Genomic DNA, 24,437 nt, shown 5'->3' with positions numbered 1-24,437 from the left:
TCATCAGTAAACTAACTCCAAAGCAGATTGTATAGTAGGAGTGTATAGTATTAAGGGGTATTCCTTTAGCAGTGCTGTTCATATACCCCACCCCCACTAGAGGGCGTTATAGATAGGGATATCAAGAACATAGATTATTGGCCTATACTTTGTATTTAGGTGGTACACCCAATGGATAATGGAAGCACAGTGGGATATGGAATATGATATTCATCTTGTTACATTTGTTGTCAACATACTTTTCTCAGAAACCTTTCATTGGCTTCTGAATCCATTGTATCTTTGGTTAGAGTGGGACTATACTCCAAAAGGGACCCTCCTCCAAGACATACCTCCCTGGACTTCACTATCCTCTTCCATTGGTCAGTTTATATCTTATGTTCTTATGATCCTGATAAATTTTTTACTGAAATTGAAAAAAGCGAGAGACAGATTGCTGTCAAGCTTAGCACCACCTCAGCCCGACGTTGGGCCTGAAAACACACATTATGAAGTTGCGTTCCTAACGCAGCCTTTTATCTGATAAGCCCCTATCTCCCCACTGCAGAAGGGTCTCCCTTACGACTTGGACCTAACACAACAACGTCAGCACTGGTTACTACTGGCCTCGTCAATAACCCTTATGAAGTTTAAGGAACTCAGCCGTCGCTTTGTCGACGGTTATCAAAGTAATCCAAGAAGAACCCCATAAGAGAACGATGGATTTACACACACCCAATCCGCCTCGACTGGGACGGACAATACCCTCAGGATGAATGGATATACAATTGCAAACTTTCAAATTTGTGTGAGCCTAAAGGTGCGTATAGGCCTGTACTTCAATGCAGTATTCTGAGCATTATATAATAGGCCTATACATTCTAGTTTCTAGCTTGCATTTCATTTCTTATGATGTAAGCTTTAGACACATTTTAATAACGTATATTGATGATGCATTTATTTTTACAATTTAATATATATTTTGATGCATTAGCTATAGCTAAATCTTTTTATAGATATACTAACCCTCACCCTTTATAGGATGGATACAATGTATATATATATATACATACATTGTATCCATCTATATATATATATATATACATATATATATATATATATATATATATATATACACACATATGCATATACAATACATTTAAAATGTATTTAGTTATATATATATTGGACTATCATTACATGGGCCTATTATAACCCTTGATAGGGTACACTATCAGTATCAAGTAACTTGAGACCACTTGTTGAGCACCAGAATAATAAATTAACCTATCTTATTTAATAATGATCTATAATATTCAGAATAGGCCTAGTGTGTCTTTATCTTAGCCTGTACATTGTGAAATGTGCTTCTGTGTTTCACAAAGTGGCGTGAACGTCTTCTTCTCGTCTGCAGGATGCATTCAGGGCTAGGAGTGTTCCTGCTCCTGGCCACGTTTAGTGCACAGGGCCCTGTCCCCGGGCCTTGTCTCTTTTCCGCCCTCTGGCCTGCTGGGCTCCTCTTGGTCAACTGCAGCGCCATGGACCTCGTACAAGTACCTCAGCTACCGTCAGACACTACAGAGCTCCACCTGCAGGATAACCAGCTCACTGCAGTGTCTCCGGGTGCATTTGACAGACTTGCGAGCCTGAGGAAGGTTTCGCTCTCTGGGAATCGCTTCCACTGTGACTGTAGGATCCAGTACCTGAGAAACTGGCTTCGACGAAACCCAGCCGTTGTAACCGGCGGCAGTCCCACGTGTGCCAGCCCGAGTTCCGTGGCGCTGAAGGAGATCGTTTATCTCGGGGACGAGCTGTTCAGCTGCTGTGCCGTTGAGCAAGGCTGTGGTGACGTATTGTCTAACAGCCTGCTCGGGGCAATACTATGTTGCCTCATTTTTCTGCTATTGTGGTGCCTGAGACTGGCCAAGAACTCCACATTCACCCTGGACATAGTAAATAAACATTCAGGATTTGGGGCTGACTTGCGATCCCAAAAACCCAAACACAGAAGAAGGGTTCAGTGCGTCATATCACATGGCAATGATAACTTTACCGCCCCCCTCTGGACAGATGTTCATGAAACCAGATATATAAATATGGATTTATTACCACAAATAATGGATGTCCTGCACAAGAAACACAATAATAAGATAAAAGCTACATGATGTAAGACTGTATTATCATATTTTTCTGGAAGTACAAACAATGTGTTACATGTCAATATGATATGTAAACAATTGTAAGGTCATTTATTTGTTTGGATGGATTCTTTGACAATTTTCCTTGTAAAATTTGTTCATCCTAAAAGCCAGTACTTTTTCCGATTTTTTATACGTAACATGCAAAATTATCAATCATTAAAAAATATGCATGGCTAATGGTCCACTGAACATACTGTAAGTCTTTAGAACATATCGCTAGACTATTAAATCCCAGCCAATTACATTTCTGTACAAGTACTATTACATAAAACAGAAATTGTGCTTTAGCTACGCCCACAAAGATTTACATAGTTTATTGGCTTACATATAGCATGTTAATGTTTATGAAGACTGACGCCTGTGCACCGGTTAAGGTATTGAGGATCAGACGGTACAATTGAACACAGTCGGTACAATTGAAGGACAACATTGCCATCTGCAATGGCAAACAGATGAGCTTACAGTACACGCTGACAATCATGCATAGTTAACATGGGTTCAAATGCTGAATAAAAATACAACAATGAAAGTCATCTTGACAATAAAAGGTCAAACAAAAATATATGTTTTGAATAAATATAGTGTAACATCTTTTGTAACGATCTATAACGTATGACCTAAAAAAAATACTGTATGGTTGAATAAGGCAGTTATCTAAAACTAGCTCTTAATCACGCATTGGCTAACACTGTTTGATCATCTGGGGACTACCTACAGATTGTGTACGAGAAAAGCACTGAAGCACACGAACAAACTAACTGTCGAGTGAAAAGCAAATCTTCTGAAGTTGTTTAAGAAAGCTTAAAAATGACATTATTTTCTAACAAATGACTCTGTAAACAATGCCCACAGTTTTCAGATTCTACACATTTTGTACATGAAGTGGCGATTCCCCCCCCACCCGGCCCCCTCGGCCCCTCACTCCACTCAATTCAAGTCACATCTTCCAACAAAACCAAAAGTCCTACTAAGGCACAAAGTTCTCCTTGTGGAAGATGAGATCGACGGCCTCATTCACGTCCAGCACCACATGATCGGGCTCCACCAGCTCGGGGTCGAAGCGGAAGTCCCGGTGCCCGTGGAACACGTTCTCTCTGATGTGCTGATTGGTTGAGGAGGAGGAGGAGGAGGCTGCCTCAGTGCTGGGGTTGTACACCCCAGTGCAGACGAGCAGTGACTTACAGGAAGTAGCGGACGGTAACGCCAGCTCGCCAGCCCAGGGGTGGTCCAGCTCCCCCTCCTGGGGACTGGCAGTTGTTGTTGTTGTTGTTGCCATCTTGGTAACAGCTTTGTGGCTCCTCCCCTTGACCCTCTCCTCCAGGTAGCGGTTGTAAAGGTTGGCTCCGTAGATGTCCGTCATCAGGTTGTCCCTGTGTATTGAGGAAAGGTTTGAAAAGGTTTATGTTGAGTGTGTTGAATGTTTAATTTTAAACGATTTCTATCACAAAAGGGCCCTGGTTAATACCCAACATTTGGATGGACTACTTTTCTTTCTCTCCAACAATTCATGAATTTACTTTGCACATTCTCTTGTGCATGCGCCAAATTAAGCAATATTCCCGTCAATACAGGATTTGGAATTTGGTTCATTTAAGCGGCTCATAATGCACACCTCTGAACTATAATCCATGCCTACTAAGGTTAAACAAAAATACATAATCTTGTACCTACCCTATAGCATAGAGGGACGTGACGGGATGCTTCCACTGCCTTTCGATGGCCTGGCCTCGGATGAGGTACTCTGCAAAATGGTAGGTCAGTTCACTGGGTTTCCCCATCAGAGCCTCATACTTCAAATCCCTTCCCGTTATCTTTTTGTAGATATTCTCAAGGCATACAAGGAAGGTCCCATGTCCAAACCTTTGATCAATGAGAAAGCAACATGGAGACAGAGTCAGAGGCAATGCTTTTGTTCACCAAACTTGTTAGTTTGGTTGTGTATCACGTTTGGAAATCTTGTGTTCAATACAGATTGGCAGAATAAAACACAGTTTTGAGATGAGTGGTGGTTACCGTGGAGACTGCGCCTCAGCCATCCACAGTAGATCCATATTGCAGGCCAGCAAAGGTAGGTGGGCTCGAGTCGGACTGTGGTGGGCACCGCTGAGGTTTCCATGGGTCAGGAGGACATCCACTATCAGCTGGAGATGGGTCTCCCATCGAATGGGCTCCCCAAATAGAATCACAGCTGTAAAGGGTCTCATGTCACTGACACTTGTCGTGGTCAATATGGTGACATTTTAAACTTGAACTTTGGGGAATTTAACATGTCTGTGGTAACTTACCTTCAACATTTGGCAGGTGGCCAACAGCTGCGGACTGAAAGGTAAAAATAAATATAAGCCATGGGTGTTTTTACCACAAACACAGTAAAGTAAAGCTTGGCAGGCCATAGCTACCAGTGTTAGGTTTGAAAGCTCACAGGCAGTTTAGGTCTCCTGTTGTGATCCACCATGTCGAGCAACGGAAACGACTCCCTCAGCATGTCAATACTAACAACGTTTTCAAAACCTAAACTGTAAACAGAGAGAGAATAACCAATTATAAAGCATAGCAAGACAGTACTTCCACTGTGTGTGTGTGTGTGTGTGTGTGTGTGTGTGTGTGTGTGTGTGTGTGTGTGTGTGTGTGTGTGTGTGTGTGTGTGTGTGTGTGTGTGTGTGTGCGTGTGTGTGTGTGTGTGTAATAACAACAAAAAGGTATTGAAATTGAACTGTACTTTTTAGCAATGTCCAGAACTGGACCTTGACCGGACACCAGCACACACTTGTCGTGGTACTTCTTGAACATCCTGAGTGGACTGTGGGACATGATGATTTGATCCATGGTAATCTGGGGGTGGGCAAAGGTTTGCAAAGATTAGCTTACACGATTTGTTACGTGTGTAAAGTATATGGCATGTCTGACTTGTATGACTGCATTAACCAAATATTACCCATTCTGTACGTTACTTACAGGGACACCCAGGACGTGGGACATCTGGTCAGCCTTTTTTTGTCTGAGGCAATTCCCTGCATTGGTGACAAAAACAACTGGTACAACAAATTGACCCTGAGAGTTGACCAGCTTCTGGAATGCCTTTTTTGCTGCAGGGATTGGCATCCTGCCTCGAACCAGCACGCCATCGATGTCAAAGAGAAGCCCAAAGCGAGGCTGTGGCTGTCAATGAGAGGGACAACAAAAACGGGAAATGTCCTCATAACAAGAAATGAAACCCATTTGGGGTGTAGAACATAAGTTCAGATGACAAATCAGAATCATGAGATATAATTCATCAAAAGACTTGGTGCTGAATAAGGCATAGGGCATACCTTTACCAAGTATTTATATATCTCCTGGTGAGCTTTTGTATGATGTATGAATGAGCTCTAAAAACAATACATGTGTGTCAGTGTTTTTGGGGATGGGGGGGTGGGGGGGGTTCTTGGGACTGTTTGGCAAAGAGAAGAGCCCTCATAGTGACACAGTTTGGCAAACAAAGAGGAGAGTACTCGTATCATGTCTTGGCTTCGGGCGTTGAGAACCAGAAATGCAGCCCAACTGCAGTGCCCCATGCGGGAATTTTAAGACACATCGTAACCAGGCGCCCATTTCAATGCATACGAATCTGGTTTCCGCGGGTCATTTTGCTTTTGGTAATTATCGTATTGCGGCAATGCATAATAGATATTCTTGCTCTATTGGAAGGGTAAATATTTATGGGGAACAATTGTTTTTTCTTTGGATAAGTAAAACAATTGAACGCCTCTGTCGTGTATCTGCAGCTTCTTCACAAAGGATGTTAAATGGCACCCGTAAAAGGTTCAGGTTTAACCTCGACATTTATCGAAAATTCCCCAAAAATGACCCGGAATACCACGACTTAGTAACAATTTTAAATTGATAGTTTGTCAGAGCCAACATTAAGCAACAGCTCGTGACAGCCTAAGCATACCTTTCTATTAGACACAGTTCCGCAAAACCCGCATTGAGAACAGACAACTCCAGCTTTTCGTCTGGCTTGAGGGTTACTCAGGGTGTAGAGACCCCGGCAAAAGGGCAGGAGTCCCTTCATCTCCTTTGTTTTCGCCGGGTTTAAAGCTTATAAAAGGGTAGAACCGCGTATGAAGGGAGCCGGGCTGCGCTGGCCGTCTCCTGGCTTTACTTGTTTTCCTCTGATTCCATCGCACATCACTGGAGAGAGGATCCTGGTTTGAAGCGTTATCCTGGTATACCACATCGGCATTTCCGTTATCTTACTTCCTATGAGCTTTTCTACGTAAACAGAGACCTGGGAGAATATAGAATATATATTAAGAACCTGACTAGAAATAGAACAACGGTCACATCGATAATCAATTTGGCGTTCGACTGAACAAGAATTAAAAAAACATATCCACGGCATGTACGTGAGATTTCCCTCTAACGGAAGTCCCTCCCTCCCGCCGCTAAGCCATGCAAGTGAATGTCCCGCCCTCTCCAATAACGCTCGTTTCATGCATTTTGTTCAAGGCGTTCCGTCCTGAACGGAGAACGTCCGATAGATTTTGACTGGGCCAGCACGAGTGACACGCGAGGAATAGGTGGTCCTCAAGTCGTCCTCAGCCAGTGGAGAAGGCGCTTGCACGACAACTGCAACCATTGCTACTGGGCTGCCATTTTATACACGGAATAAATCTAAACAATTGGGAATGCGTACCATTTTACAGCTTTGTTTAGAATTACACATACAAGCATGGAGCTGCATTAAATAAGCATGCATGGAACTATTACCGTCCAAGTCTAGATATACCAAGTTGGGCAACTGGCTGCAGCTGTGACTGGCATGTAGCCTGCTGCAGTCATGCAAGGGCTTTATATAACTTACACCGGCTAAATTTACGCTGCAAGTGCAACCAGAAGGAATTTGTCTTGGAAAGTTGAGCCGCTGGGTTAACCTTAGGAGCTCACTTGGAAGTTAAAGACCAAAATTCACAGAAAGGCTGAGACATTTTCCAAGTACTGGTAGAAATTACTTTTTCTTTAATATTAGTCCCAGTAAAAGGTAATTACTTGGGCCCACTGCTCAATGTTTGTTTTGCAGGTCAGTCATGTTCTAGTGGGTACATCTACTGCAAACGGTGATTTAAAGTATAACGATTGAGCACCTACAAATCATTTCAAAAATACAAGATATTGAAACATGATTCTCCCCGTGCTCCTCCAGCTTTATTGATAGTTTAAAATTACATTTCTATTTATTTTTTTAGGACTTAAGTTGCATTCTCCTTCCGACTTAAAAACAGAGTACAAGCAAATGGTATTTTTACAGTAGTCTAAGTGATATTGTACAAAAATAACATTTGATTTCTGAGAAAACATTTTCCATTCCCAAATGACTCCTAATTCACACTTGACAACTGTTAATGATGCTAATTCCAGCCAAGGTAAAAAAAAGAAAAGGAAAACTAAAAATTCAAAACATTTTTAAAGAAAAACATACCTTGGGCTAACACTTGACATTTAAATTTTAACAGATTTATATATAAAAGATATTTGTTACTGCAAAACTTTTATATCTTAGCAATATAGCATGTTTGAATATGTTCCGCCCACGTTGCTGCTTGTAGGGCTCAGATGCATCATGTTGTGAACGGTTTTCCTACTCGGTTTTCTTACTCTTGGCAAACTCAATATCTTAGCCCACTTTAACAAACCAAAATGACCATACCAGGGAGCCCATGGTATCCATTTACTCCCCATACGGTCCCTCATCCTACCGAGACTCACTGCTCTCAAGGCCAGAGGTCCTATACATGCCGTATGTTTAGTCCCATTCAGATTCCATCTCTGATCGCCAGTGGCTTGGAAAGGGGGGGTTTCTTTAACAAAGCATTATACGCAACACCACTATCAAACTAAAACACTTTTTTTGTATTGAATGCAGAAAGATATTTTTCACCCCTTTCATTGTATTATGTCGAGAGGCTCACTGGCCTGGGACTAGCCTCTTGTCAACCAAACCTTTGGCCAGTGAAGAGGATTCAGAGAAAATAATACAACCAACCATCAATCTGAAAAAAACGGAGGGGCAACCAAGGGCACTGATTATGCGGTGGCTTCGCTGGGGCATTCTTTCGCAAGGTGGCCCGTCTTTCCACAGGTGTAGCAGCTCGCTTCACTGGACTTACTGCACTGAATAGCAACGTGACCAATTTCACCACACCTGGGGAAGACGCAAAAGCACATTGGTAGTTAGAGACACACGTAATATTCAACACGTATATCAAGAGCCTTTACATCATATACACCTATTTACTGAGGGAGAAAAAAACACAAGTATGCAACAATTGTATCATCTATCTATATACACACACAAATAAAAGAAAGTGGCCTCACCTGTAACATTTCACTTTATCGCAAAGCTTCTGGATGTGGCCAAAGCCTCCACAGCAGTAGCACTTCTGCTCATTGGCATGGTCGCACTCGCGAGCCATGTGGCCCGTCTTGCCACAGCTGTAGCAGTGATGCTCCCTCTCCTTCTTGGGCTCTGTGCAGTCCCGAGAGATGTGGCCACTCCTGTGGCAGTTGTAGCATGCTGTTCCGCAACGCAAATAATATGCGTTTCATTAACAAACTAATTTCAACCTTTCCAACCAATCAGTAATTGGTTTGCTTGAAAGAAGATATTGGGGACTACAGAATAAGTTATGAATTGCACAACAAAAATATAGAAAATTACAACCAAAACATTTATTCTACAAGCACAATACACACCATCCTCAGATTGCCCACAATCCTTTGCAATATGACCTTGGTCCCCGCACCTGAAGCAGAAGTGGTCTGTGGAGAAAGCGTCAAGGGTTATAAAAGTGTGGCTCCTTACATTTCAAGCAATGTGCCAGAGGGAATACTCTCAGTAATGTTCATAGTGACTATTTTTACCCTTGCCGCGTCCCCGGCCTCTGCCGCGTCCCCTGCCGCCGCCGTTACCCCCAACACCACCAACTCCACCGCCACCGACTCCTCCACCACCACCACCACCAACACCACCACCACCACCGCCGCCGCCGCCTCCACTCCCAAGTGGGCAGTTCTTGATCCAATGTCCAGTACGGTGACAACCGAAACACTCGTTGATGGACTTGTCCATTATCTGAGTCAAAACAAGACGTGTTACAATACAGAACTCACTGGAGAAACATTTGTGTTAGCAATAACCCCCCCAATGCAAATTATCTGAGATCAGGTGAATAATATGTTCTGAATAGCATAGGCAAAAATGATACATTGAATGTCATGAACATGTATCTGCATTCATTTCCCCAGGGATATTTAAGAGGTTGACTACAGAGGTTACCCCAAAACCTTGAATTGATAAGCAACATTTGTTGCTCAACCGGTTAAATGCTAGTCATACATCTACTATACTACCAACTCAGGGATTTTAGGCCTGTATGCAGTGGGTACAAACTACCTATAGGCTAGCCTATTTCTCCACACCACTGGGATAGCTCGCTACTCGGCTGACTTACATGATTTCATCAATGGAATCATGTTGTGATCACCAAAGGTCAAACTTCTCCAAAGTGTGTGCTGACGGTGATAAAAACATCGGTCATGAAGAATGCGAGTTAATAAGTAACGTTAACCACATTACTCACCGTGCCCGAGTAATACTATAGAATGCAACCCAAGTCGGGAAGGTGATAAAACGAGATTCAATCTATTTTCACAGTTGAATACAATGCAACATTGCATGGCCAAAAGCATTTGGCCATGTTGGGCAAATCGAGCCATAATTTACTCCCATCGTTAAGACGCCCGTCTATGCAACACGACTACCTCGTGTGAATCCTTTAACATTGCTGTATGAAATGTATTTTTTTTAACAGTCATCCAGGCTTAAGAGGTTATACTAGAACGTAGCAGTAGAATATTATACTAAAACGAAAGGTAAAACGAAGTAACGTCAGTCGAAATCAATGCCATTAAACGCACGCCGTGTCTCCTGCAGCTAGTCATGTAGCATCCATGCGTTAGGCTATCAGTCTTGGAGAGGTAGCGTTAGATAATAGCGCAGATTAATACAAGACTCGTTCCAGACAAGAGTCTTGGATTGAATGGAACATTTACATCGCAATGAACTAACCGACAAAAGTAAATGTCGCATTACACAAAACGAAGCGATGTGTAGCAGCTATCCCTGCGTTGGGGCCTTGTCACGTTGACGCAACTGCGTACTCGACGAGACACCGCGTGTTAGCCTCGCCACCTTTTCAATACAACAGACACACGACCACGTCGACGATAGCGGCTCGTTACGACTCATTTGGGGGTCGTTGGCTAGCCATCGAGGAATTACACCGATTGCATGGGACATAAACTCTCATTAAAACCACTGGACAATGAATAATCGAGAACCTTTCCCGCGCAGAGATCTAATGGCTCAAAGTCGTTCAGAAGCGCTAGCAGGCCGAGAACCCGATGTCCCGTAAATGCCTTCTTACAATGTGTGCGTTTCAATGAAAAATAACCAACAGGCATCGGTTTGCACTTAGTAAAACGTATAACATACCCAAATCGCATTGTTTTGAGAAGATTAGGCTAAGAATATGAGTGTATTTCTTACCTTTTCAGCTATGACTACTAAGATTCTGTTTACGCCTCCTCCTCTGAGCTACAGGCGGTGTGAACACGAGTTTCTGGAGCGTCATTCATACTATAGAGTCAAAGAAAGCGCAGTCGTTGGCCACGGTCTGCGCGTCCAGCAAATCAGGCTGCAGAGTTTCTGGACACCGCCTCCACCAATAACCAATCACTGTGGAGGATTTCTCCAGGTTTCGATGCTAATGTCGGACCTCGTTCAGCCAGGCCTGCTTTATTTATTTAAACAGAATTAATAAATACAAAATATAATTGAAATATAGAAAAATAAACTAGAAAAATGTGTATAGTTATAATAGTAATGTCCCTTCCTGCCTCTAGTTTTTAGCGGACGTTAATATTATAATTCCATAGTCATATATAGTTTCCCATTTATGTATTGCCTAGCCCAATATCATATAGTTGTCATGGTAGTTTGATGCCTCTGATGTATTGTAACCAAAACAACAAAATAAATAACACCAAACTAATCCTGAAATCAATTACCATTAAACTAAATTGAAACACACACACACACACACACACACACACACACACACACACACACACACACACACACACACACACACACACACACACACACACACACACACACACACACACATGCACACACAGCGACGAGTGTCTCTGTGTGTGAGACACAAAAGTCCATTGGAAATCAGGCCTATATGCATTTCAGCTAACTTGCATGAGAGCTTGGTTGGATCAATAACTGGGAAAGATGCGATCGTCTGAGTCTTAAGGTGGTATGGTTTGTTAATTAAATAAATAGTTATCCAACCTTATTTAAACAGGTCAAGTATTTCTGCAAGAAATTAAACGTACATATGATTATCATATTACCGTTGAGGCCTTTATTTGCCTGTCGTTCAGAAATGTAGAAACCTGACCATTCTAAACAATAGACAAACCTAAAGGAGTACCTTAAGAAGGCCCCACAATGACAAAGCCCTGCCCTCATCCCCTTACACCAAGTATTCGTTGGATAATATTATGCCAGATGAGGCTAAAGGCTTAATTTTAAACTTAAGAATTTTCACATTAAGATAGACAAGCTGAGACTCAATGTTAACAAGACAGACCAGATACTGTATTGGACATGGCCATTGTTTGTGCTAACGTTTATCCTGCAATTTTGTCATGCCCAGATCATTATATCGGTGAGGTTGTACTGTAAGTATTGCAATGTTGTTAAGGCTCTTTTTTCTGCCAGACCCTATGAACCATCTGTGATGATAGGGTACCTCAGGGGACCGAGCCTGGGATGCTACAGACATGGTGAACACATGGTAAGTAGCAGGTTTCACAGACGCTATTGGAAAAAATGCTTTGTTTCAGAAATAGTGCAGCTTTATATGTTTTCTGCTGACTACAGACAATCATTTTTGTATGATGTATTGGCTGTCACTGAATGTGTATGTGTGTATACATTTGAAACGTCTGTTTTGAAAATCGGAAGAAAAGACAATGTAACATTACTTTTTATATGCCAAACTCGTTTATTCGTCAGCATTTTATATATATATATATATATATACATATAAAAAAAAGGATAGCCTATAGTTCATACGTGCTGAATTATTGTCTTATGTATATTTTGTTTTGTGTACATTTTGCCTATATGTAAGTATTTCAGTCATTTTGTCTCATCCACGTTTCCAATACAGCCCATGAAGATAATAACTACTACCTCTATAGATGTATGATTGTATGATCTGCATTACTCATAATCAAAGTTTTTAATCAACGCTGATGCGCCCTACGTCACAAACGAATCAAGGCGTGGTGTACCAGCGCTCAGCGTATGCAAAGTAACCATACACATTGCCCTTACACCTACACCTTTTTAATCGTTAAATCAAGACAACAAACCACAGGAGTTAAAATCACTTTTCCAACTGTTCAGACGATTTCGCCATTATACCGAGAATCATGATCTCCGTGGAAGTGGGTGGGCCCCAGAGCTGGGTGCTCGATGCGCAGTGGAGAATGGCTGCTTGTAGGTCCTGTTATGACTGCGAGGTCCAGTTTCAATCACTGGCGTCAGACAGGCGCAGGACCCCCTAACTTAAACCCTTCACCCTTTTTAATATTTCGTATTTAATTATGAATCGGATAACTATACTCTCAGTGAACGTCGAGGGCTGATCCCTTAACAACGTTTCACGATATTGAAATAAAATGTTACAACGGATGGTGTTGATACACGTCATTTTTTGAGACTCGCTCGGGATTGGACACAATATTTTGCGGATGGAGGATTTAACTAATATGCATGTAATGGATAGTAGTGATCAACTTTAAAGTTTTCGTCGGTAGGCGTTGATCGGACCCGGGTCGGTTTGACGCGGTTAACGTCGAAACATTGATCCGCCGTCGACGATCTGCCCTCTTCAGAGCTCTGCGAATATGATGATGTCATCGACGCCACTTTTTCCTGAAGTTATGGCGGAGCGCAACTTTCTAACTCGTTCTGGTGAGTAGGATCACAGGCCCGCAGCCTATTTACAGCTTTTATACGGGTTTCGGGGTCTCTGTAACGCACACAAATGTTAAAAGCCCTCCACTTCTAACGAGTTACTCTTGGTCGAATTGATTTTTAATGTCCTCCCGTTTCCTTAAATCGAGGCTAAACGGAGTAGAAAGGGATGATTGTGAAGTTCGCTGCAGGGGCCTACAGACCATTCCACGTATTGTGCATTTTAACAACCTCCTCGTTTTGATCGTCAAATAATTACATGAGTTGTTACGTAAGTAGCCTACTTCTCATGCATGTTTTTCCGCCATGCTCGTTGCTAAAAGTGAGTATCCGTGGACCTGCTTGTTCTATTGTCAAAGGTGCGAGTATTTTACAATATGCCTAGCTGACTGGCTGACATTGATCTCACATACATTTATGACTTTGAAGACCATAAACAAGATTGTTACAGCGGTCTTGAAGGGCCGTGGACGCCCCTCTCGTTTTTGTTAACCGAGTAGTTAAAGAATATCAAGGACGAGAGCAACAAGGAACCAAATCACTGGCTGGCCTATACAATTTTTTGCCTTCTCTTCATTTTTTTTGTTCTGTGATGTTAACAGCAAACGAACAACCCCATCGACTGCGAGCTAATGTGAGCAGATAGAAGAAGTGCAGGACTTATGTGGTAGTTTATGGCATTAAATGAGCCCTTGAGTAGGTGAACGGATTGTTGTGCATAATGCATATTGAGAATGCAAAACTATGCGAAATGGGCAGGCGGAGAGACCGCACAACACACCGGAGCCTATTTAGACTGTATTTATGTTGGCAACAGTGGGCTGATATTAAGTTTGTAATGTTTGGGACAACTGTTGAATTGTAAAATATAAGTGGCTGTTCACCTCTCACTGTTTATTTTAAATAAAGATGTGCTTTATTCAGAGTTTGCCCTAGTAGCTATCCTATTTAACGTTCAACTGCCGTGTGCAATAGTCATAGCCAGTGATACTATGATGAGTCATGTAAAAATCTTCATTGGTTGCCTGTGTCAAAGGGTTTGTTGAAACCCTGCTGCAAATATATCCCGGCTGACCTCTGTGATCAGGAGTAGAACACAGACTAGAGATATAAACAAACATTACAAATGCTTATCATTTATGTATTACTTAACTAACAAGAACGTCAACATTGTTCCAAAATGACTTTTTTTTAACACTAATACTGAGGAGGTGATTTTGTGTGTGTGTGTGTGTGTGTGTGTGTGTGTTTCAGACTATTAAGAGCACTCTTCTCGCTAATGGAGCACCTTCAGTGCGCGTGGAAGACCCTGAGCAACGGCTTTGGAATGAAGGACTCTGTGTTCGAGGGCCCCTGCCATTCCCCTACCATGGTCCAAGGCTTCCCCTACCAGCGCCGCTCCTCAGACGACGGCAAGATGCCTGACTCAAAGGCCAGCAGCACAATCCGCGTGTACCTCCCCAACCAGCAGCGCACCGTGGTGAGAGGTCGGGCCTTGGCTTGGCGCCCTAGCTAGCCGCGCTAAAGACCCCGGGCCAGGGTATTATTAAGGCTGTCTTGATCGCGCACAACGTGATTTGAAACGGCACCGTGCGCTATGCCGCGCTTGTCACCATGGTACTGACTGAGTGTGTGTTTGTGTTTCTCTCAGGTAAACGTGCGACCAGGTCTAACCCTGCACAGCTGCCTCATCAAGGCTCTGAAGGTGCGCGGGTTGCAGCCGGAGTGCTGTGCCGTCTTCAGACTGCACCCGGGCCAGAGGAAGTGAGGCCCGCAAAGGCACAATGCATTTTGCTTTTATTAGAGTGGTGGCCTTCCCATGTTGACCATGAATTGTTTTTCTCAATTTCAAGTAAAAAATTCCGGATGGATTGGAATACCGACTCCACATCGCTGATCGGGGAAGAGCTGCTGGTGGAAGTTTTGGATCACGTTCCTCTCACCACACACAATTTTGTGAGTGCCTCCTGAAAACAAACGCATCAATAAACTCTTAATAATTGTACACATAACGGTACGCTTAAGATATCTTTCACAATATGTTTTCTTCCATTTCTAGGTTAGAAAAACATTTCTCAAGTTGGCCTTCTGTGACATTTGCCAGAAGTTTCTTTTGAATGGTTTCCGTTGCCAAACGTGTGGCTACAAATTCCATGAGCATTGTAGCACCAAAGTCCCTACAATGTGTGTGGACTGGAGCAATATCAGACAACTCCTGTAAGTGTGATGTTAATGCACCTGTTTAGTCATCAGATGCACACATTATCAATACATTTGGTTTGGTTTCATCCTATTGGAGTATACCTTAATCTGTAAAATAGTGAGTGAAAGACGCATTTGGGACTTAACCATGAGTATTATTAGCATTTACAGTATTCTGCGTCCCTAGTTTCTAATGTCTATCCCAATTACTTTTATCACCAGTAATCGGTTTAAATAGGCGGTAATGGTCTGATAACCTTGGTATTTTGCTTTATTCACTTCCGGATTACGTGTACCGCTTTGCATTCTTGCACTGAGAATGGAATACTCAAGGCTGTGTTTTGCAAGCAACCTTAAGGAGTGGAAACTAGCCTCTGTCTGTGATATGTCCTGAAATTATTCCTTTCCATCTGCAAATTAAAGCTAGGGTATGCAATTTGGAGAAACCAGCCGGATTAAACAAGTGTTTGAAAGTAACTCATCAAAAAGCTTTGTGAAAAACATATGACTAGCTCGCTAGCTTTAGCAATAGCCTTGTCGACGATCCAGTCATGAGCAATTAGGGTGCGGGCAGGAAGCCGGATAGATAGGTAGACAGACAGGTAGACCAATCAATTAAATCAGAAAAATTATTGGACGGGGTTATAACAGGCCACCAAAGATACTAAATGTTATGCTATTATTTTTCATAGCTTTTGAGTAACTGAGGTTGTGTTTGTCTTCAGGTTGTTCCCAACACCAGGAGAAAGTGGTGGTCCGTCCTTACCCCCACTGACGTCTCGGCGAATGAGAGAGTCCTTGTCTCGTTTTCCCAATAGGTAAGGCAGACTTCAAGAGCCTTGCTCCCATGATCACCTTCTGTGTTAGATCTCTTGGATGGGGGAGACACTTTACTACTAGTTGCATACAAAGGTTAGGTTGTAAGCAGGAAGTACAAGGAACACCAGAAGCTTAAACATGTGATCCAGTAAGTAAATTAATTCAACCACTTAATGGGGCTGATACTTTGGCCCCTGTGCATGGCAACTTAGGTATTTATATGCTGTCTAAATTTGTTGTGGTGTGTGTTTTTTCTCCAATTCCTTTTTTGGCTTTATTGGGTCTTACCAGTCAATAGAGGTGATGTAAAGAGGGAGGTGTGTAAATAGTCTGTTGTTTTAGAAACACTTCAAGGAGTTTTTCCTTTCTTACGGTTCTTGGACAGCCCAATTAGTACCCTTAAAAGTATCAACATGGTGTTGCCAAGGGTTGCAATCTCCAATACTCTTTCTAAACATGGTGGTTTATGGCCAAGTGTACGATATGCTCTCATAAAGGAGTACGCAATGATTGAATTCGGTGGTTCACCGAAGGGATTCTGAACACTGAACACAAAGTACGGTCCGGTACAATGGTTATTATCCTCGTCCATAAATTCAGCAACATGTTTGATTGTGCTGCAGAGCTTACAATATTAATAAATAAGAATCAGTAAAGTTGGACCAAAAATGTGTTTGTTTGGAGAATTAATGCAGATTTAGTAGTTGGTGCTTTGTACCATAATTCTAGGCCTACATGTTTATTGGCAAACATCTAAAGCAATAGTATTGTATCAACAATTCTGCTAAAACGATCAAATGCTCCAGTTCTTGTTTGTTAATATATTTTACATCTCAATTATCAATCAAGATATAAAATATCATGTCTAATCGAACCATACAAACATTCACCATAAAATGCACTTTCCTTGTCAAAGAACGATGAGTGCGATTTACATTTAAATCCCACTTTACTCCCAAAAGCAAACTGATTAGGAAACCCCAGAATCTAGTGCAGTGAGGCAGAGAGCTCGTGGCAGTATTTGCTCCGTTTCCCATGCTCTGGTCTATGATACAACAGGGTGGTGGTGCAAATACAAAAATGTTTCTCAACCTTGTGTAAGCCTTATCTCTGCTAAAGTTTCCCCCCCTCTCCTCTGCCAGCGCTATGCATCGCTACTCTACGCCCCATGCCTTCAACTACACCACGCCGTACCCGCCCACAGTGGGCTCTCTGTCCCAGAGGCAGCGCTCCACCTCCACCCCCAACGTCCACATGGTCAGCACCACCCTTCCCGTCGACAGCAGCATGATTGAGGTAACTACACACGGCCACCCCCACCGACCCATTGACTCCTCCAGGTCCATGCCCCCCAGGCTCAGAACATCCTCCCCCTCTCCCACCCCCGTGTGTGAGATCAGAATCCCACCCTGTGGCAAACTCGTCATCCCACCTCTCCTAACCCGTTTGTCTGCTGTCGTTTCTGCAAAGCAACTCCACCTGAATACTGTCCTTCATATTATCTCTTGTTCCCGTGCTTTCAAGCCTCTACCCACTTTCCAAAGCTCCTTACAAGCATTTTAGTTTCTTCTACTCTATCTTCTGGATGTTTATGTGTCCCGCTAGCATTATTTCCAAAGTTTCTCCAGAACTTTAACTTCCCGCATGAATTTCGTTAATCTCCCTCTCATAAAAGCCTCCATTTTGCAATTGTCTATTGCTGCTGCTCCCCGTCTTCTTTTTTAAAAAAATATTTTTCTTCTTTATCTCTTCCTTTTCCTTCCTGTCTTTTTTTTAACCGTCCCCTTGTGTGTGGCTCCCCTCATGTGGAGTAGCTAGACTGCCTGATTGCCTCCCCCAGCTCCTGGTGCCATAGATTCTGGCTGAAGAGGAGAGTAGGTATTGTGAAATTCTCCCACTCTTTTGTTGAGGCGGCATCTGAGAGCCCAGACAAGGTTAGGAAGTGGCTTGTCCGTGTGCAGTCTGAATGGCATGCCATGTAAAAAAAAAACACAAACGTGTATCTGTATTTATAATGGCTATTGGTGACATTAGACACAATGGAGTCTTGAGTCTCACTAGATTTAAAAGATTTATGGACTTTTTATGGAAACTAAGTCTCTTCTCTTCTTCGTTTTTTGTTTCCTTCTGTAGGATGCCATGCGGGATCATGATTCTGGTAAGTGTTTGGCCGGCCATTGCACCACTCTGTAATCAACACTAAGTCACTTCCTGGCAGCCGCCTTTTCAGAAGCATTAATTCACCAGACACTTATCGGCAGTGTGCAGTCATGCTAAATATTTAAACCTGTGGCCCACAGCCGAGAGCTCTCCCAGTCAGAGCCCCACTGGTTGGGCTCCGGCCCAGCATAGAACCCTGACCCCGGCCCAGCGGGAGCGGGCCACGTCCTTCAACACTCAGGAGAAGAATATCATCGTGAGTCCCTGGAATATCATGTTTGATCATGAGCAGCGCTGCGTCTCGATCATCTCTCCTCGCTTCACTGAAACAACCGTTACAAATCTTTATTTGTCAAAATCACTTGTGTGCGTGTGACCGGGCCTGCCACGAATGTAAACAGTTGAGCACTTTGGTCTTTGTGATGAAGACGTTATGTGTATAATTGTACACAAACTCTGTACTGACCGACACGCATTGATTTTAAAAAGCCATTAGTGCCCTATTGCCATTGTTTACATTGGTGACTCGAGCGCTCGCACTGAATGCCAGGAGAGAAGGTTGATCAACCCGACCGACGTTGTCCATTAGATCCCTAGAATATTACGTCTGATGATGATGTATGAATCTGGCAGGACTCTGTGTTTGAGTCCCCTTATATTACACTCTTTGATTTGACTTCCATTTGTTGGCGGTACATGATGTTTGTCCATCTAACTTCAGTGGGATGGTCTGCCTTGTGCGTGCTGTTGTTTTGCAGAGGCCGAGGGACAAGCGGGACTCGAGCTACTACTGGGAGATCGAGGCCTCCGAGGTCTTCCTGCAGTCCCGTATCGGCTCCGGCTCCTTTGGGACGGTATACAAAGGGAAATGGCACGGTGCGACTCATCTTTATGTGGGAAATGTTTCTGGTCTATTTTATCGAGTCCTTAAGCAGCGTGAGGCTCTCAAAGGGCTTCATGGGCCTACCTTTATAGACACCCCCCTCACTCCAGGTTCTCAGGAAATGTAGAGCTCCACAGACGCCTGGGGAGAAGTGATTTGTGCATTCCGTTGTGAAAGCTCTCCATCAATCCTGGGCTACGGTCTTGACTTTATGTGACACTCCTTAAACCTGTGTTCATTCCACTGCCATCAGGTGACGTCGCCGTGAAGATCCTGAAGGTGACGGATCCAACACCGGAGCAGTTTCAGGCCTTCAGAAATGAGGTGGCCGTCCTTAGGTAAGGAATACACTGGGTTACCGAACTGGGCTTCGGTGTTTAGATGGAGGTTTGGAAACCGGGCTACAGCGGTAACCAGGTTACGACCAGCTTTCTCGTGGGGTTGTCGAACTGCTCCGATAGACGCAATCATGCCTCAACCCCCATTCCTTTTTATCTTCCCGCCTCGAACGCATCCTCTTTTCATTTCCAACCGTAAAGCTCATTGTTTTTGACGGCCTCCACTCCCCTCTGTTTGCAGGAAGACGCGTCATGTCAACATCCTGTTGTTCATGGGCTACATGACGAAGGACAACCTGGCCATCGTCACGCAGTGGTGCGAGGGCAGCAGCCTGTACAAGCACCTGCACGTCCAGGAGACCAACTACAAGATGTTCCAGCTCATAGACATCGCCCGGCAGACTGCACAGGGCATGGAGTGAGGCCCTCGGCACAGCAGCCATCCATGTTGCACTGATAAACATGTGCTGATGTGTCTTTAATAATGTATGTTCTGTTCACCCACCCCCCCTTCCTTTGCTCTTAGCTATCTGCATGCAAAGAACATCATTCACCGCGACATGAAGTCCAACAGTATCCTTCCTATTGCTGTGTAATAGATGTGGATGGAAATCAAATGAATGCCATTTATATCGTAGAAATGTAGTCGATTTTGGGGCTGCATCCTAAAATTCGTAAGCTTAGTTGTGCTGAGTTGACTCCCAGTCTATCAAAAGCCAACCATTGTTGGCTTTTTCCATAAAGCAAGATATATTCATATGCATTTTCTTCACAAATTGTCCTAACATCGTATTGAAAAGGTGACTCTTGAGTTGGCTTGGTAGATTGAGAGTGCAGCCCTAGTAGAATCTTGTTCTCTTGCTGTTTTCTTGCTTTGGTTGTGGTTCCCTGACACCTTCCCTCCCAGACATCTTCCTGCATGAAGGTCTGACGGTGAAGATCGGGGACTTCGGCCTGGCCACGGTGAAGGCCCGGTGGAGCGGGTCCCACCAGGTGGAGCAGCCATCGGGGTCCATACTGTGGATGGTAACGCTACACACTCTTAAATTCCCACTAAATGACATAGTTAGGTCAGAATTGGGTCCCCAATAGTTGATTAAATTCAGTACCACGATCTATGCCAATTTCTCATTTATATTATTCGATGCATGTATTTTTCGTATATTGCCCTCAAAGGTTTTTGTGCCTACAACCGGTATACGTCTGTATGATGTAGAGGGATGACGCATGCCTAGACTTGCGTCTATAGTCAACTGTAACTCCTAGCGTTGTGATGGTTGGCATGCTTTGTTTTTTTGATGATTCAAATGTCGAGGCTCGGGAGCTTGCTGTTCGTTGACGACGCTATACCCAAGACGCAACGAACCCACCCACCTGTTAAAAATCTATTTCCCACCCCGCCCTCCAGGTTTATGTGCAGCAGCCTCACTGTCTGAAGACAGATCTAGCCTCTATAATAGCCTTATATCTGCTGAGCGAGCTTCCTCACTCAGCAGAGCTTTACTACTCATCTCTTGGGATAGAACCCTCGAACAAATGACTAAATAATAACCAGTACGGTACAATTTGAAATCCTAATGATATTGAAGGAGGGTCATCTTCCTTCCCCCCTCCCCCAGGCCCCCGAGGTGATCCGGATGCAGGACAACAACCCGTACAGCTTCCAGTCAGACGTGTACTCCTACGGTGTGGTTCTGTACGAGCTCATGACGGGAGAACTGCCGTACGCTCTGATAGACCGAGACCAGGTGAGGGCAGAAGCATGGTCCTTCTGGGGTGGAGGGGGGGGGGGCGTCCATATGCAACCACCGGGGGCACTTGCTGTTGTCTTTTAAACCAGGCACAGGGACCTGTTCGTTGGTAAGATTCAGCTTTTCGTCCTTGCGTCTTCTATCTCACTTTTTGCTTAAGAACCACACGGTATGTCATCACACGAAAAGGCGTGGCTTTTTTTGTTTGTTTAGCATACAGCAGAACTGGAAGGGTGACCCACTTCTTGGACACATGTCAGGGTTGCGTTCCCAGCCCCCGCTCCCCATGTGGAGCCAGGCTGTCAGGCCCCAATGGAGAGCAGTGGGGGGGTCAGGGGGGGGGTCACAGGCTCCGGGTTGCTGTTAAAACAGGGGGTTGTAGTGCTGGCTCTGGGCCCATCAGCCAATGGCAGCGGTCACCCTGGAGCCACCTGTCTATATTTAGACTCCGTAACCAAACCATGTGTGTGTGTGTGTGTGTGGGGGTGGGTGCTTTTTTATGTAGTTATACGTCCACTCCTCGACCAAACTGGATCACTCCCCCTAAGGACACGTTTAGTTTAACGAGTGTACTGTGGAATCCGTTTTGGCTCAAATCAGTTATTCGGCTTAAATAGGCCATTGACAATAAAGGCTGAAATAAAGTTTGCTGAAACGTTTTTATTCGGTCCTATGGCACTTTTGGCTCATTCAATTCAAAAAAATATAAATGTTCACGTCTTTATCCACCAAATGATTGCCCAGTACACGTAAGCAAATACTCTGTCAAACGTTTTCCACTTGAACCCACGCATACAGGCCCTGGTGTATTCTGTAACCACAGTCTGTCCCCCTCCCAGATCATCTTCATGGTCGGTCGAGGCTACCTGTCCCCTGACCTCAGTAAGCTCTACAAGAGCTGTCCCAAAGCCATGAAGAGACTGGTGGCCGACGCCATCAAGAAGCTTAAGGAGGAACGCCCTCTGTTCCCTCAGGTACGCAGTACGACGCCCCACACCCGAGCACGTGTTGCACTGGTCTGCTCTGGATGTGTCCATCTTTGTTTATGCTCTGTGACTCCAGATCCTGTCCTCGATCGAGCTGCTGCAGCATGCTCTGCCTAAGATCAACCGCAGTACCTCAGAGCCCTCTCTGCACCGGGCGTCCCACGCCGAGGACATCGACGTCTGCACCCTCACCTCCACCCGCCTGCCGGTCTTCCAGACGCGCCTGTCACCGCTGCATATGCCCCCTTCGTCTTTCTCATACATGTCCAACGAGTTGTAGCATATAGAAACAAACCTGAAGCGGTCCCAAAACGTCCCAACTCTTCCACATAATGCTGCAAAGAAACCAACAGGATACAAGTTACATGAACAAGTGTGTGTGTGTGTGTGTGTGTGTGTGTGTGTGTGTGTGTGTGTGTGTGTGTGTGTGTGTGTGTGTGTGTGTGTGTGTGTGTGTGTGTGTGTGTGTGTGTGTGTGTGTGTGTGTGTGTGTGTGTGTGTGTGGCTTATAAATGTGGTAGAATTGAAGTCATCACTATGTGTCCAGAGGCCTGCTTACTTGCTTACCCGCGGTGGGGGACAGTAGAAGGAAAAGTGTAAATGTGTAAAAAGAATGTGTGCGCAGAACCTACCTAGAGAAAGAAACTATTTTGACATTGAAGGAAAAGAGAGGAACGGGTGTTTTCTCTCTGACTCTGGGCTGTTTGTGGTTTTAGGTGGGGGGGGGGGGGCTGTGCTTGCGTCTGCTGGCCCAGTTTTCCGATGAAGAGGACGTTTTTGAATGCCTACTTGCCTTTAAAGCCTGAACCTCAACCGCGCACAGTGTCGCCTCACGTGGGGCTCACAAAAATAAGCGGTTGGATGTATTTTTAATTTTTTTTTGCACAATTGGGATTTGGTGTATTTTTTTCTGTTTTTTATTCAGTGTCTTAATCAATCTGATATAGATTTGGGAAATTATATTTGCGCTAAATGCCCTTTTTAAATGCCCTTACCTGTATTTTTTTTTTTCATATTTTGGTTTGAAATGGGGATTGTGGAAGAATATACGCCAATTGAAAGCAAGCGTACATAACTTGAGGAAAACTTTGATTTGCACATTTTAGCTAAAGCGATGTCTGAGCATAGTTTTGCCTGTGGCTCTGTTATAGATGCCGTACGCTTTTTTTAAGCAACCTCATTTTGAGTATCATCATGAGCTGGAGATTTTGGCTGTTGTCTTAAATATTTAAAAAACTAAATATTTGAGAGGATAATCAACTTTTTCATTTTTCTTTTCATGTCTGGTAGGAGATTAAACTTTTTATTTTAAACTTGTCAAAGTTTATTCAATGCTGTTTTAATAAAATTAAGTTAAATTTCTTCGCTAAATTGAGTTGTATGCCGTTTATTTTGAGTGTGTGAGAGCGAGATTCCCATATTGTGACAGTAAACATAACGTCTAATAAGCCACTCGATGGTGCTGCTGCTGCTGCTGCCTGTGTTGTTCTCTGGCTGTTGGTGAGTATTCTCCCACATGGAGGAGCCGTGTCTGGGTGAGATGTATGTTGTAGCAGTAGCAGCACGGTGTTAACTGACTGGGGAGCCCGGCTCAGACACGCCACCACAGGGTATTCTCTGAAATTCCCAACTCTGGTGTTGCTGTTGGCAAGCCTACCGGAAAACGCCAAGGTTTAAAAAAAAAAAAAAGTCAAGTTCGACGTGGTGGAAAAGCTGAATGTTTTAAAATTTCAGTAGGCATGTTTTATTAATATTTGTATACATAGATATGTTTTGCTTGTGTCAATTATGACCTTTAGCACAGCACAGAGCAGATCCTGTTGAGCTTGGCCTGCAAACTTTAAACTGCAGATGGGATCTTGGAAAATATTATGCTACTTTCAGGATTAATGTGTTTTACTTTTCCACCGTCGCTTCATGACCGGAAGAAGGCCGTTGGCATAAATATTTATTATAAATATATATTGTTTGTCGGTTCTGTTTCTGTTTCATAACACGCTGCAGAGATTAGAAA

General features: G+C 43.7%; 4 protein-coding genes across 6 annotated transcripts; 2 read left to right on the top strand and 2 right to left on the bottom strand.

Moving 5' to 3' along the window:
- Positions 1 to 544: 544 nt before the first annotated feature.
- gp9 (glycoprotein IX platelet) lies at positions 545 to 2,771 on the top strand. Its single transcript, XM_060042286.1, has 2 exons — positions 545 to 799; positions 1,394 to 2,771. The coding sequence occupies exon 2, from the start codon at positions 1,395 to 1,397 to the stop codon at positions 2,142 to 2,144; it is 750 nt and encodes a 249-aa protein (XP_059898269.1). The 5' UTR covers positions 545 to 799; position 1,394; the 3' UTR covers positions 2,145 to 2,771.
- Positions 2,067 to 6,597, bottom strand: LOC132450054 (haloacid dehalogenase-like hydrolase domain-containing 5). The gene is made up of 8 exons (XM_060042050.1): positions 6,115 to 6,597; positions 5,136 to 5,339; positions 4,900 to 5,012; positions 4,603 to 4,696; positions 4,466 to 4,499; positions 4,194 to 4,368; positions 3,852 to 4,040; positions 2,067 to 3,550 (listed from the first exon to the last, which is right to left on the bottom strand). Exons 1-8 carry the CDS (start codon positions 6,232 to 6,234, stop codon positions 3,148 to 3,150), a joined length of 1,332 nt encoding a protein of 443 aa, XP_059898033.1. The 5' UTR covers positions 6,235 to 6,597; the 3' UTR covers positions 2,067 to 3,147.
- A 737-nt stretch (positions 6,598 to 7,334) lies between these two features.
- On the bottom strand, positions 7,335 to 10,931 carry cnbpa (CCHC-type zinc finger, nucleic acid binding protein a). The gene is made up of 5 exons (XM_060042398.1): positions 10,771 to 10,931; positions 9,084 to 9,294; positions 8,916 to 8,981; positions 8,538 to 8,736; positions 7,335 to 8,364 (listed from the first exon to the last, which is right to left on the bottom strand). The coding sequence occupies exons 2-5, from the start codon at positions 9,289 to 9,291 to the stop codon at positions 8,247 to 8,249; spliced, it is 591 nt and encodes a 196-aa protein (XP_059898381.1). The 5' UTR covers positions 9,292 to 9,294; positions 10,771 to 10,931; the 3' UTR covers positions 7,335 to 8,246.
- A 1,861-nt stretch (positions 10,932 to 12,792) lies between these two features.
- raf1a (Raf-1 proto-oncogene, serine/threonine kinase a) lies at positions 12,793 to 23,794 on the top strand. Of its 3 annotated transcripts, none has more exons than XM_060041652.1 (18): positions 12,793 to 13,281; positions 14,539 to 14,764; positions 14,936 to 15,048; positions 15,138 to 15,240; positions 15,344 to 15,501; positions 16,212 to 16,304; positions 17,448 to 17,601; positions 18,120 to 18,239; positions 18,439 to 18,463; positions 18,606 to 18,721; positions 19,224 to 19,341; positions 19,602 to 19,686; positions 19,928 to 20,104; positions 20,213 to 20,259; positions 20,594 to 20,712; positions 21,306 to 21,434; positions 22,277 to 22,411; positions 22,500 to 23,794. In XM_060041652.1, exons 2-18 carry the CDS (start codon positions 14,564 to 14,566, stop codon positions 22,701 to 22,703), a joined length of 2,097 nt encoding a protein of 698 aa, XP_059897635.1. In that variant the 5' UTR covers positions 12,793 to 13,281; positions 14,539 to 14,563; the 3' UTR covers positions 22,704 to 23,794. The 3 variants fall into 3 exon arrangements, with proteins under 3 accessions (XP_059897635.1, XP_059897794.1, XP_059897708.1); XM_060041725.1 differs by lacking the exon at positions 12,793 to 13,281 and adding an exon at positions 13,292 to 13,918; XM_060041811.1 differs by lacking the exon at positions 18,120 to 18,239 and having other exon boundaries at positions 12,795 to 13,281.
- Positions 23,795 to 24,437: the final 643 nt, after the last annotated feature.

This window comes from Gadus macrocephalus, chromosome 1, assembly GCF_031168955.1.
Source record: "Gadus macrocephalus chromosome 1, ASM3116895v1".
Classification (NCBI taxonomy): Eukaryota; Metazoa; Chordata; class Actinopteri; order Gadiformes; family Gadidae; genus Gadus; species Gadus macrocephalus.
This window is presented reverse-complemented; position numbering and strand designations above follow the sequence as displayed.